Raw genomic sequence first — 13605 nt, forward strand, 5'->3', positions numbered from 1 at the left:
CCACGAGGTGACAAAATTTCGGCAATGAAAATTTGTAAATTATTTCGAAATAGCACTTGCTTCGAATTCGATGGAAAGATATTCACGGTAGATTTCTGCTTCGCATAATCGCGAATTAATTTCGCTTCACTCAATAACGGTTAAGTTTATCGATAATTCGAACGTATGACAAGGGATATCGTCGAACAATAACGCGAAACAAGACTAAATTTTATTTTCCCTTTTCAACGCGAAACAACTACATTCAGAATCGAACTTGGAATGACACGTGATTCTGGAAGACGATGTTGCGTTCGCGAACGTATTACAGAAAAAATGCACGATATTCACGAGAAAAGCGCATAAACGGCTCAGCGAGAATGAACGAATGAAAGCGGGTGCAGCACTTTCACGATCGTTAAATCTGCGAGAAAAACGAACATAGAATTTCTTCGATCTTGATCGATAATGAATAAAAGTAAATATACCATCGCGTAAATAAAAGCACAAACATGATTTGTCGACCGAATGATCGCGACGATTTTTCATTTCTTTCATAGGAAAAACGTGGAGAAAACGAACGGTTCTTTGATCGGACACTCGATCGCGTTATTTACGCGTCTCGGTGTAGATCACTCGAGTGAAAGAATCATGATTCTCTCGAAAAGTATTAACAACGTTTCGAACGAGTCAACAGGATGAATGCGATTGTCGATCGTACACGTATGCATTTATTAAGAACTTACAGAACGGATGATGGCAACAAGCACACACAGTACGTTCCGCATAGTATACCGGAGCATATACCCACTTCACACACATACGCGTATCCGTACACTCTCTCTCATAGGCGACCCGACGAAGAAGACCAATACACGTACCCGTCCATCCGCACACTACGACCACGAACAGAAAAGAGAAACAGAGGGCCAACGGGCGAGTACGATTGTAGTTGTGCACGTTTAACGTAAATACTGATAGTAGGCTAGCCAGATACCCGTACACACGCAGTAACGCGTGTAGCGAACCTAACCAACCACATTCACGTAACGACATATATGTATAACACACGCAAAGTCGACACAATACACGGTGCAATGAGGAGAGAGAACACTAGTTGTTTACGTTCTAACATCTCCAGTCGAAGAAGATGCACGAAGAGCGTTAAATGTATGTCCCTCAATGGTAAGGACCTATTGGAATTTTTCTTACTCTGCTCGTGACATCCGAAACCTCTCGCATGATCGCCTCGAACGCTGCTCTTTCCTGCGCTTCCTTCTGTTTGTGTAGCGCGATCTTGTCACTGAATTTCCGTGGATTCGCCATGATGGCTCGACACTCGGATCTCCCGACACTCGCGAGTATCGTGCACTCTACTAACGTGTGCACTCAACTCCGTCGCACGTTTCCTTTTTCACCGATCGCACCGATAGGGTCTCCCTAATATTTCACCACGTTAGAACCCGTAACCTACTGCCTTCTGGATGGTACTGCCGATCGCTGATACGCAAGATTATGCGGCGCAGCGCGCCACGCGCATCGCGCAGGAGCCGCTTTTCGCGGGCTCATTGGTCACACTGATACCCCACCACTGCGCGTATCGCACCCGCAATAAAAAACTGACGACACTTTTCCGGGCTGTTCCGAAAAACTGGCTTATTCAGGCTTATTGTTGCGATACACTGCGCGGTGGATAAAACAGGTTAATGTTGACAGTTTATTATCTCATACTTGAACGAGATTTTACTTCGATTCGTCCGCAGCTACATACACTTTTATACTAATTTCATATTCACTGTTTTACGTGTATAAATAAATGTATTCAAATATCTTCTCTACTTCTTTTCATATCTATCTATTTACGTACATATGTTCTGCAAGTTTTTCCAAGTTAACAAATTCTCGTGTAACACGTCGAATAATTGTTTCTCTTCGATCTTTATCCTTTAGTCGTAAAATGTGCATCATTTAATGAAATAAGTAACCTTTCAATTTTTTTACATCACGAGAAGTTTGATCAAAAGCTTGTGTAAACACCTGTGTTCCTGTCATATCGATTGAGACTAAAATGATTTTAATAATGTACGTTGACGTATTACAATGTTGCCTCGAGTTGTCATTGATTGCGACTTTGTACCCTCTTTTGCAAATATAAATGATATTTATAAAGCAAGAAGAAAACTATTTATTAAGGATCTAATGGACTAACGGATCAAGTCCGAATTGACTTTAAAGCCCTCGTACGGTAGGAATGAGAAGCTTTGGTGAATCTTATTTTTCCCGAATTACTCTCCATGGGAGGGACAAGGACGATAGTATCGGTATTGTTATTTCAACACTTTGAATCGAAGGAACAATGTTTCCTCATGGTTTCTCTTTTAAAATATTCTTTGCATAATTATACACGGTTTTGCATAGCTTGATTTTGCAATTTAACACTTTATAGTTTAAAGAGGGCAAATTACAAAATTTCGGGTCTTTTAAGTATCCCTATATGATTATACGAAGACTATTTTAAAACAAGAACATGAGAAAATATTGCTTTATCGTCTCAAATTCTTAAAACAACTGATGACAACAACGAAATCACTGATGTCCTTGCCCCTCCTTTACAATCAATGCAGGAAAAAACGATTTTATTAATATTAAATAGAACTGTTTCAGTTTGAAGTACAATCATATAATGTTTTTTAAAATATGTTTATAATGAAAATGGCATATTTTGATAAAGACACATTTATTGAATATTTACCAACAAATATATATAATGATTTGGTTAATGAATTAAATAAGAATTCGGCTTGGATGACATTGGCAAATCATGTAGCTGAATGGTTGGAATATCCATGGTGAGTACGGCAATAACTATTAAAAAGCAGCAAGGGATATTATCGAATGAAAATAATTTTTCTTTACAATTTTGAATGCAGTACTTTATGGGTACAATCTTTACAAAACACAAAACCACACGAGTCTCCAGGGGAAAAGCTTCTTTCTGAGTTAAATATTAAAATGTGTACTATTGAAGTTTTACGTGTGCTGTTAACAGAATGCAATCTTCTTAATATCCTTTCTATTATATCTGATCCAGGTATGATTATATTTTTTACGACTCTTTAGTTGATAAATTACGGTATTAAATATCATTTTTAGAACCGCTACATATTATTGTGCACCCAACAGAAGAATTAGGAACCGATACCTTAAAAATTTCATTTGGGCAACATCTTCGCTTGTGTTGTATGGCCATTGGAATGCCACCACCAAATTATGTATGGTATCATGGAGATACACAGTTGCAAGATTGTACTTCTAGTCAACTTGACATTATCATTACCAGGTATATATTTTGTACAAATGCGTGCTTCAGAATTTGTAGTTAATATTTCTAAATCCTTTATATTTCTTATTTTGTATGCTTAATCAGTGCATCTCAAACAGGAGACTATAAGTGTAAAGTAGTTCAGATAAAAAGTGATGGAACTTTATTATCAACTTTAATTTCTAAACATGTTACTGTACAAGTTTGTCCTATACCTGTTAAAATCGACAAACAACCACAAGCAGTAATCGAAATACAAGCTGGCGATAGTTTTGCAATTTCTTGTAAAGCTGATGGATACCCTGAACCACGTTATCAGTGGTTCCATGAAAATACTATCCTGGAAGGAGAAACTTGTAACACGTTGCATGTATGTAAACTGTTGTTCTTCTCTTTCTCCATATTGTTTAATGCTTTCAATTTCTCAAAATTACTTGTTGTTTTAGATAAAAAAATTTACTTCAAAATACGAAGGGAAATATTATTGTCATGTCTACAACGATATTAGCGAAGTTTATACAGAAAGGACCCACGTGATGGTAAAAGTGGAAAACATTTTCAATTAATACTCTGTTGCTACATAATTCTCAAATTACATTATGTAACAGATGAAACATCCAAGATTAAAAGCAGTCGCAAAAATAGCTTTAATCATTGCAAATGGAGAGTACGAACATCACAAGGATCTTCTAACTGTCAGGAATGATGCGGCTCTGGTAGCTAATCTTCTTAAAGAAATAAATTTTGAAGTAATTTGTCTGCTGAATTTAACAGTTGCTCAAATGAAAAGAGCGATACAATTATTCAGTGAAGCATTAGTCGACGGTGTATATGGTAAAGTATAAAAATGTGAAATAAAAAATATGAAACACTAAATAACTTACTGTTTTTATATAGGTTTATTCTATTTTGCTGGTCATGGTTTCAAGATACAAGAAAGTTACATGCTTGCAACAGATTCTCCAGAAACATATTTAAGGAAAGATGCAATATGTGAAAGCGAATTATTATCTGCATTTCTTAAAAATGATCCTGAATTATTAATTATTATTTTAGATATGTGTCAAACTCTTCCTTCAAAGTAAATATTTCGTAGTTTCTTATTTCTTTAATGTAAATCTATATTCGCATATAATTTGTGTATTCCTTTTTAGAGAATTTAATCCTGATATCTATCTTGAGCTGCCAACAGTGAATGAATATAAAAGTAAGAAGAATCTTCGAAATTTAATTCAAGCATATTCCACGTCTAGTCATCGACCGAGCTATGAAAAAGTAAATAGCAAGTACGGTTTATATGTGACTCACCTTAGCAAATTTATCGCCAAGGATATGATAGTTACAAAAATATTTGAAGAGTTAGGGAAATGTAAGTTTTCTGATTCTATACACTTTGTAAATTACATTTCAATTTTATGAAGTCTATATTTTATTGTGATCCGGTTTATAGCTTTTGATAATTGCTTCAAAGGCAAAGAACGCAATCAAATTCCAATGTTTGCTTCGTCTGTTACAAAGCCGTTTCGACTCACGGATGCTATCTATAAAAGTATTTAACTTCAATATTTTTTATCTGTACATTATTAATACTATTTTCGTTTTTTTTAATGCGATTATTAATTCGTTACAGAAGATCTTCCAGCTCCCATTTGTTATTTAAACAAAATAATAGCATTCTCGACACAAACACTAGATATAACTTTTAAACAAGTCAATATGAGTACTAAAGTTGTAATATCATTATTTATGGAACCCTACTTAAACTTAATAAATATCAAAGTACTCGATTTACAGAACATAGAAATCAATTACCTTAATTCTGTACCTGCAAAACGAAATAATTTATTCCACGATCAAAATACGAAAGAATGCTGGATTCACAATCCTCAGGTAAACGAGGTAGGTATTCGTTACTTTTAACGCGATTTTATTATTAAAGTTTTATGCGCGTCTTTAAATAATTAATTCTCGTATACGATCAAACTACTAATACGTTACAGGGACCACTAATTATCTGCATTTCTAAGGATGGAACTGCTATTGGTGCAACATTTCTACATATAAAAGATTACATACCTCAGTTATTAAGAAAAATGAACTGTTGAAATATGTATTTATATTTCTTTTATTTCATAATAAAAAAAGATATTATTGCATATGATCCGAGAAGTACATATAAATAAAATATTCAGACTTGATCTTTAACATTTACACACATTTTATTTGGCATCTTCTGTGACATTATAAAAGCAGACTAAAGAATTTCTTTCACCGAGTAATTTTTTTACTAGAGACGATGTTGCAAATATGTGTTCATATTTCCTGTGGTACAAAGAAAATAATTTATTTCAGAGTGTAAATTTTACTTAGTAATAATGAAAGTATGATAAACAATTGTTATTCTACTTTATGTACCATAGCTAATTAGTTTTGCCATCCATGGCCCTCCAGTACCATTTATGTATTTTCTTCGAAACACATATATATAAGTTAATGTATTTCTGCCAATATGTTTAATTGGTCCTTCCTCAAGCATACGTATTTTATCTTCTATGTAATCATTTCTTTTTTGCCATCCTGCTACTGTGATATCTAGAATTTTTTCACTTTCATCTAAAATAAGATCATACAAAATCAAAAAAATTAGAAAGATTACAAAGAAAGAAGGTTTCGCTTTTCCTGCAAAATTACCTTTACTCTCTCGTGTATTTACATCATAAATAAAGAAAGCTGGAATAGGATAGTTCTTACTGATATCTATAGCCAGCAATTTTCGTTGCTGCTCTGATAAGAGATCAACTCTGCGTTTTAAAAGTTTAAGAGTTCTTTCTTGTACCATCTTTTCTAGTACATCATAATTTTGGGTAGCTAATGCATTAGATATTACAGTTATCGCCTGAATGGGTATAAAATATATGTATTTTATATAAAACATATTTATTATTTAATATGCAGACAATATAAAATGTTAATACAAATATATAAAAAAAAACGAATAGGATGCGTAAAAAGATATCGTACCTGGCCTGCACCCTGTAGAAATTCAAACACTCTAAAGCTTGGATCAATATGTAAACGGATAGGTGCGTAGAAAAGAAATATTGCAAATAGTGTAAATTCAGCAGATGAACACCACATTAATCGTGGAATGGGAATTTTTTCACTTGCCGCGTTAGTAGAAACGTTTGAAAATTGTTTATAAACGATAAGATTCGAATTTTTTAAATACATGCATTTCAGTCCTCCCCAATAATGTAATCCTCTCATTTTCGTGAAATTTTCGTTACACATACTATGTGTGACTAGTTGACACATTCGTACTCGAAATGCACATTTTTTCAATGCAAACAGTAACATTTTATATTTACTTATCTTTCATTTCAACAAAAGTACAAAGAACCATGAAAGGTATTACCCTAACCTATATAAAGAGGAACGTAGATCTGTAGATTTTTTTTCCATTAATGTAATTTTAAGTTTAATAATTATTTATTCAATACAATTTTATAAAACAACAAATTTGTGTTTATATTTTTTATATGTGAATATTCATTAATATACGTACTATAAGTGTTCGATACGCTAGCTTTTCAAAAATAATGCCTACTTGAAATACCAAGCACTATCATCATTTAATTTGCACAATAATGAAACAAAATTTATTACTGTCGCGAATAATTTAATAAGCTGAAAACATTATACGAAAACGTTATATGCTTCTTTTTCATATTTCATCAATATGTACCATGAAAATGTAATAACTATCATTACCGCAATCTATGGATGAGCGGGTTAACGTAACAGGAAATTATTTTTTCTTCCTAAGAAAAACAACTATTACATCTTACCGAAATGAGAACTTTTTGTAGTTTTCATGTATCTCTATTAGTGGCAATATTGTGCGTTTAAATTGTTGAATTTGATAATTAAAATAATTGCATTTTATAAATAGACTTCGAAACCTCGATCATCTAGCGGGAGATCGCCAAAGCTAAGAAAATCTATGTAAAATTGAATACATATCCACTGAATAGCAACGAATGATCTATTCTACCCTTCGTCCGTGACATAAACAAGATTTGTCCAAATAGGTTCAGATGCTTACTTAACCAAATTTGATTGGAAGATTTTGTGGTGAAAAGCTTTAAAGTTTAAGTATAATTTATAATTACGAATAATGAGGTTGACAAGAACTTTATTTTCGAAAATGGGTGAATGGTCTAAAAAATATGCGAATTTACCGGAACGGTATATAAACCGTATTATGGAAAAGGTACCTTTTCGCTTCAAACGTACTCTATCTTTATTCTTTGTATTTTGAATATTATTGATTCTATTCCACTTGTATCATATAAAGCAGTTACAATTTATATTCTTAATGTAGGTGTATTGGAAACCACCTCCTGGGAAACCACAGTATCTTCCACGGAAAATAGTGGCTACCAAAAAGTTTCATTTTAGCATTCATAGACCATGGTCCACGATATTTCAGCTAGATAATTTTAGTAGACATCGCAGGGAATTTGTTCCGGTCGAACCCATCAAGAATTGGAGTTTCTTTCGCGGAGATCGTGTATGTTGCTTTTAAGCATTATACAAAGCGAATCGTAGCATAATATTAAAGTATTTTTAGGTGGAAGTGTTGGTTGGTCCTGATAAAGGTAAACAAGGAATCGTGAAAGATATAATTCAAGAAAGAAATTGGATTATTGTTCAAGGATTGAATGCAAAGAAAGTAGTATATGGAAAAACCAAGGATTTCCCTGGTATTTGCATGCTCGTAGAGCAACCATTATTAGTTACATCACAAGTTCATCTAGTGGATCCTTATGATTTGTAAGCATTATACAATCATTGTTCGAGGATAAAACTTGAAAGGCATAGCGATACATTTAATTTTATTTTAGAAAGGGAACTCCCATAGAATGGAGATATACAGAAGAAGGCAAAAAAGTAAGAGTATCGTCTAGAACCGGTAGAATTATTCCGATTCCTGTATCAAGCGAAGAAACTATAGATTATAAATCTCCCGAGTTGTATGTCGAACAGGCAAAAGATACCACCGCTGACTCCGTAACGGAAGTAACGTTCGAGGTACGTAACTACGCTAAAATCGTAAGATTATTTGTCCTAGACAGTTGTTTCCATTGATTTTATCGATATACAGGCTGAATTGAAAACATTCGAAATGGACATTATGGACAGGATGGGTATTAAGGAAGATCGTGTACCAAAGAAATATTACTGGTACTAGTTGTGGTAAATGTATTCGCAAAGCAGTCTGTTTTTAAATAAATATATTTTACGTTATTTTCCTTTTTCCTAAATTACTTTGAGATTTGTTCGAAAATATCGACAAAAGGAAATGACACACCAACGCTTTTGCAGTTTAATTGCATGATTTATTATTAATAAAAGTTAGATATTTTCTGTTCATGAAATGTATAGAAAATATTTATCGGAAGAAGGATATACGTAACGTTAAGCGATCGATCGAATATCTCACAGATACTTGTCAAAATGGAGTCCTGTTATCGTGCTTCTTTTTCTTCGGGTACTACTTATCGAGAAATTCGATGAAAATTCGCCGTCTCTATTAATGCTTATTACTTTTACACTAACACACATACATATCACAGCATGATTTTTAACGAACGCGAATCTAGAAACGAATGTCAGTCTACGTTTAAATACTTCAACACTAACGCGTTATATTAACAAATTCTTTTTTTATATTATATATACGTTTTTTCTATATCAATTGCATTTCGAACGTTCTCCCAATATCTTTATTTACAAATTATTTCATTTATTTCGTAAAATTGTATTTAACAAAATCATAAGACAAGCATGTCTGCAATAAAGGCTAATAGTGAATGATTAGGAAAAGCATTCTTTTCATTATCAGCAATTAGATACATTGGAACAGGTTGCAAAATGTTACGCGCTATTAGTCGAAAATATCGAAATAGTTTAACGGAAAGCGTTCCCAAAACGTTTATTTTCTATTTAAACGTAAATTCTCGCGACACAACGTGTTCTCATACACGAAAATCCCTAAGAGATCATCGACCACGTACACGCGATGTATCGTTCGATTAATTTATAATATAAATCGTCGTATTCGATTTTCGTTTTTCCGTTCCACTCGTTCGCGATCAGTGTCGTTTACTCAAAGCGTTGCTATTCATCGTACTTTTACCACTTCCACGCGACATACGTTTACGTTAATTGACTATCATTCACGAGGATTTAGTGGCAGGGTGTCTGACTAGGAGGTTCACTTCGCCGTCGTGTAGTTTCTTCATAAGGGACCACGCTTCGATCCTCGACATACGCGTAACATCGTATCCGTTCACTTCCAATAGTTGATCTCCTGCCTTTAAGGCACCCGTTTTTTCGGCAGCACCTCCTGCATAGAACCACACGTAAAATCAGTAATGTAAAGTAACTCGTAGAGAAAAAAAGTAACGCGTAGAAGAAACATTTGATCCGAAAATCGCGATCTCTCTGAAGATCAAACTCTCGTGGCTAATTTGTAATAAGGCGAAGCGTTGAAACTTATAAAATATACCGGTAAATATTTTCTTGATCAACAACGGTCTGTTTCCAAGAGGGCTGTCTCTGCCTCCCTCCAGACTGAATCCCAAACCAGCTCCATCTTTGTATACGGCTACAACCGAAGGCGGTCCCCACGCAGTATCCTCCGTGACATCGTTCGTCTCGAATCCTTTTAATGAAAAACAAATATATATTCTATCGTGCCGTGGTAAGTCAGTCGTCTCGAAACGATACTAAGAATGAGATATGTCGGTAATAATAGAGGCGACGAAAGGCCAAAGGGTTAGCAGATTAATCACCTTCGATAATAGTTTCGACGCTCGCTGCCCTTGATCTCAATTTACAACCTTCCTCGGTTCTCGCTCGAGAAACTACCAAGACGACTTCCGACCTAGGTTGTTTAAGCACCGCAATGCTCTCCCTGTGCGTGAGACCTTGCGTGCTTCTTCCGTTTATGCTTAAAATTCTGTCTCCCCTCTGCACACGTCCGTCCTTGTCGGCTATAGAATGCGCCAATACTCGATGAACCGTAATTTCTTTGATCTCGCAATCGCTTCCGCCAGCCAACGTGATTCCAACGCTACCGGCATGATTCTCTTTGTGCAGTAATACCACGATCACGTCATGAGCACCTCGAACCTCTTCCAGACTCGCTTCCTCTACTAACTGAGCCAGTTCCTGTTGCGAGATAAGGCTGGTACTACTGGCCAAAGAACTGATGCTACCGAATTGTTCGCTGCAGCACCTATCCGTGTCTACGTCCGTTCCAACAGGTGACACGTTCTCGTCTACGCTGCTGTCCAGACTCGGAAACCGATTATGAGCAGTCTGCTGCGTACCAGTCGTACAGTTCACCTCGGTCTTCTCTAGGGCTTTCTTCATGTCCGTGACGCTGGCGCTTCTTCGAGCAAGGCTCCTCGCGGTTGGGATCTTCGACAGCAATGACTTTGATCTTTCGATTTCCGTCGTTTCGTCGCCGCTGCTATCGTTTAGTCTCGACCTGTTCAACGTTGGTATCTTCGAAAGCGGCTTCTCCTCGTTCCATAGTTCGTTCGAGGTCGACGAGCTCCTCCTGACGCGTCGATTGTCCCTCGACTCCCACAGAGATCTGGTCTGAACAGCCGGAAGTACGGTGTTCTTCTCGATCTTGGAATCATTGGTCGGTGTACGCGGTAATTTTGGATCCGTTTTCGCGCTCAGAATATCCTCCAAACTCATTTGGCTCTTCGATCGTCCGAAACTTCCCTCGTCCACGTGTATCGCCGATCTGGATCTACTTTTGGTCGTGAGAATCGTCAGAAGATCGTTCTGATCGTCCAACAGATTCTTCGAGGTTAATACGTTCGAACCGCATCGTTGTTTCGAAGCTTCCGGCGATCCGGAGTTTTCGTTTCTCGCGTTCCTGTTCGTCGACGATGAATCAAGCCGTTGTTCCTCGATGCTGCTCGATCTGCTGTTCTTCAAAGGGTTATTTGCAGTAACGATATCGACCTCTTGAGATCTTTTCTCGATCTTGTTGTTCCTCTCTTCAGCCGATCTAGCCAACGCTTTCGCTTCCGTTCGAACCCACATTTTTAAGTCGTTGGACGGTTCTATCGTTTCGAATTTGGACGACCGCACGGTGGACGATACGACGCTTCTCTTCGAGGGCAATTTCGACTCGTTCGCCTCCTTCTGGAAAGACTCGGCTTCCCCGAACGAGTCCGTTACCTCGATGTACGCGATCTTTACGTCTTTCGCGGTCGCGTCCTTCGAACGATTCCTCTGGTAGTTATCGTCACCGTTTTCGACGATGGTCGCTCGACACTCGTCCTCCGGGAACTTTCGTTGAATCAACGGAGATCCGTTCAGGTCCCTGCCGCTTCGGCATCTGGCGCTCGCCAAAATGTTCTTCCGATTGATGGCTTCCACGCTCTGAGGCTTCAGTACTCTTCTCGACAGAGACTCCGCGCTCGCTTGAGAACCGGAAGTGAGAGTCGACGACGTGCTGCAGTTGGTCTCGGTACTGTTGGATCGCTTTAACTGTCTCTGAGGTATTTGAGAGTTTCTCGCGTTCGATTCGGTGATCGGCAACGGTGATCTGTGCTCGGAACCGCTGCTACTGGACGACGATCGGTCAGGCGCGAACGTTCTCTCCTCGAGAACGTTGGATTCTCTGCCGTAGCTTCTAGCTGGGCTGTCGACGATCAGAGCTCGTCGCGGATAGTTGTTCTCCGTGGAGACGTAGGATCGTTCGGAGGAAACGATGGAGCGTTCCGAAGGTACCGGGGACATAGGCGGGCTAAAGCCACGCGAAATGCTGCTTTGCGAACTGCTTACGGCGGAATCGTTGTCGGAATCGTCGTAATCCATTCGCGTCTTTCTCTGAACGGTTCTGAGCGGTCTGTTGCGCGAACCTTCGGGCGAACTGGCCGTCGACGCGAACTCGAAACTGTAATCGCTCCTCGTCGGACTGCAGATGCTCTCCAGACTCTTTGGGGGTTCGGAGATCGTCGGCGTGGATGTCGCGGTAGTCGTCGCTATCGGACTACTTTTCACCGCGGCGATACCGTACAACGAACAATTCGTCGAGGACGAACCGTACACTGTCAAGCTCTTTCTTTTGAAAGCTGGAGAGTATTTCGAGTGTATTTGAGGAGCTGGCATCTTGAAGGAGGTGGTTTTCACGGGCATACTGGCCGTGCTCGCGTTGCTTGCCAACGAACTTTGGGAGCCCCACTTGTCTTGGATATTGGCCTTCGATAGCTGTAACGAAAAACGATTTTATTTTCTTTCATTTTATTTCGTTGTCATCGAACAATTCGTCGCGGTACGCTTACCTGATGCAGTAGTATGGAGTCTCGAGATTTAATTTCAGGCAAATCGACGATAGGCGTATCGATAGGTATGCTCTCTTTTTCCGGAATAACCAGTCCCCTCAATTTCGATATCGATCGCCTTCTCTGTTCTATCAGTTGATTCAGGCTGTTTCTCCTGATATCCTCGTTGGGTTTCTTAAACGTCGACGCCAAAGAATTCGTTCTGGTGATCTGAGAGCTGTTCGACAATTCGTTCGTCGCCAAGGTTCGATCTTGACCGTAAGGGCTCGATCCGGAGAAGCTGGTAGCGCGAGACAACGCCGTGCTCGTAACGGGCTTCGACAATGGGGTTATCGCAGAGTTTTGACTGCCGGCGGAAGAGCAGTAGCTCTTCACCGGCGATTTGGATGTCGGTGACGTTTCGAAGGAGCTTATCAACGTTGGCGTCGACGCGGTCGGCTTCTGAGCAACGATCGGAAACGTCTTCGATGCGTGAATAGTCGGCGTAGCAAACGACGGACTCTGAGAAATACTGGGCGATCTTTGTCTGTACTTTTTCACCGATTCCTGATTCGCGTTTCGGCCCGAGTCCGTCAAATCGAAAGAGCTCTGCGTCCGATCCGCGAAAAACGAGACTCTCTCCTTCTGGCTAGAGCTCTTCTCGTCGTTGCACACGTCCTCGGAGGATTTGTACTTGGACAGCTTCCTGGCGTTACTCGTCGCGGTAGCGACGGTTATCGTGTTCGGAAACAGAGGTCCATCCAGGCTGCTCTGGGACGAGAACATCGCGATCTTGTCCCTGACGGATTTCTCGGACTTGTCGTCCTTCCTCCAGAGTTCGCCGTTCAACGAGAATTTCCTTGGCGAGGATTCCAGAACCGAGACGTTTCTCGCGTATGGACTGACGGGCTCCAATTTAGGCGGACCTGATAAGCGAACGATCGT

At 38.6% G+C, this 13605-nt stretch overlaps 5 protein-coding genes across 22 annotated transcripts in view; 2 read left to right on the forward strand and 3 right to left on the reverse strand.

The window, feature by feature from the left end:
- Crtc (CREB-regulated transcription coactivator) overlaps nucleotides 1-1510 on the reverse strand; it is a 31614-nt gene extending 30104 nt beyond the window's left edge. Inside the window, exon 1 of one of the 7 annotated variants that reach the window (XM_012281152.2) lies at nucleotides 1192-1510. In XM_012281152.2, the coding sequence (XP_012136542.1) occupies nucleotides 1192-1305 (114 nt within the window). In that variant the 5' untranslated portion in view covers nucleotides 1306-1510. Of the gene's footprint in view, nucleotides 1-725; nucleotides 915-1191 lie in introns of those variants that run through there. The other 6 variants (XM_076537737.1, XM_076537736.1, XM_076537739.1 and 3 more) reach the window with 6 other exon arrangements.
- Nucleotides 1035-5462, forward strand: LOC100883132 (mucosa-associated lymphoid tissue lymphoma translocation protein 1). 7 transcript variants are annotated; one of them, XM_076537733.1, is made up of 12 exons: nucleotides 1035-1164; nucleotides 2644-2828; nucleotides 2910-3070; nucleotides 3133-3319; nucleotides 3407-3671; nucleotides 3748-3840; nucleotides 3910-4135; nucleotides 4199-4382; nucleotides 4456-4670; nucleotides 4752-4850; nucleotides 4932-5200; nucleotides 5302-5462. In XM_076537733.1, the coding sequence occupies exons 2-12, from the start codon at nucleotides 2677-2679 to the stop codon at nucleotides 5404-5406; spliced, it is 1956 nt and encodes a 651-aa protein (XP_076393848.1). In that variant the 5' UTR covers nucleotides 1035-1164; nucleotides 2644-2676; the 3' UTR covers nucleotides 5407-5462. The 7 variants fall into 7 exon arrangements, with proteins under 7 accessions (XP_076393848.1, XP_012136544.2, XP_076393849.1 ...); XM_012281154.2 differs by having other exon boundaries at nucleotides 1148-1164; nucleotides 2633-2828; XM_076537734.1 differs by lacking the exon at nucleotides 1035-1164 and adding an exon at nucleotides 1599-1681.
- LOC100883021 (m-AAA protease-interacting protein 1, mitochondrial) lies at nucleotides 5409-7289 on the reverse strand. 3 transcript variants are annotated; one of them, XM_012281139.2, is made up of 5 exons: nucleotides 7150-7289; nucleotides 6323-6722; nucleotides 5993-6197; nucleotides 5717-5914; nucleotides 5409-5623 (listed from the first exon to the last, which is right to left on the reverse strand). In XM_012281139.2, exons 2-5 carry the CDS (start codon nucleotides 6656-6658, stop codon nucleotides 5589-5591), a joined length of 774 nt encoding a protein of 257 aa, XP_012136529.1. In that variant the 5' UTR covers nucleotides 6659-6722; nucleotides 7150-7289; the 3' UTR covers nucleotides 5409-5588. The 3 variants fall into 3 exon arrangements, with proteins under 3 accessions (XP_012136529.1, XP_012136531.1, XP_003701558.1); XM_012281141.2 differs by having other exon boundaries at nucleotides 6323-6334; nucleotides 7150-7280; XM_003701510.3 differs by lacking the exon at nucleotides 7150-7289 and adding an exon at nucleotides 6867-7066.
- Nucleotides 7290-7339: 50 nt separating this feature from the next.
- mRpL24 (mitochondrial ribosomal protein L24) lies at nucleotides 7340-8611 on the forward strand. Its single transcript, XM_003701403.3, has 5 exons — nucleotides 7340-7574; nucleotides 7686-7874; nucleotides 7935-8137; nucleotides 8209-8395; nucleotides 8469-8611. Exons 1-5 carry the CDS (start codon nucleotides 7479-7481, stop codon nucleotides 8553-8555), a joined length of 762 nt encoding a protein of 253 aa, XP_003701451.1. The 5' UTR covers nucleotides 7340-7478; the 3' UTR covers nucleotides 8556-8611.
- Nucleotides 8612-8681: 70 nt separating this feature from the next.
- The window catches only part of bbg (PDZ domain-containing protein big bang), a 29997-nt gene continuing 25073 nt past the window's right edge, over nucleotides 8682-13605 (reverse strand). For all 4 annotated transcript variants that reach the window (XM_076537725.1, XM_012281122.2, XM_012281121.2 and 1 more), the window contains 4 exons: nucleotides 12682-13586; nucleotides 10162-12607; nucleotides 9876-10031; nucleotides 8682-9713 (listed from right to left, as the gene is read on the reverse strand). In XM_076537725.1, coding sequence (XP_076393840.1) covers nucleotides 9544-9713; nucleotides 9876-10031; nucleotides 10162-12607; nucleotides 12682-13586 — 3677 coding nt within the window. In that variant the 3' untranslated portion in view covers nucleotides 8682-9543. The remainder of the gene's footprint in view (nucleotides 9714-9875; nucleotides 10032-10161; nucleotides 12608-12681; nucleotides 13587-13605) is intronic.

This window comes from Megachile rotundata, chromosome 12 (genome assembly GCF_050947335.1).
Source record: "Megachile rotundata isolate GNS110a chromosome 12, iyMegRotu1, whole genome shotgun sequence".
NCBI classification, from domain to species: Eukaryota; Metazoa; Arthropoda; class Insecta; order Hymenoptera; family Megachilidae; genus Megachile; species Megachile rotundata.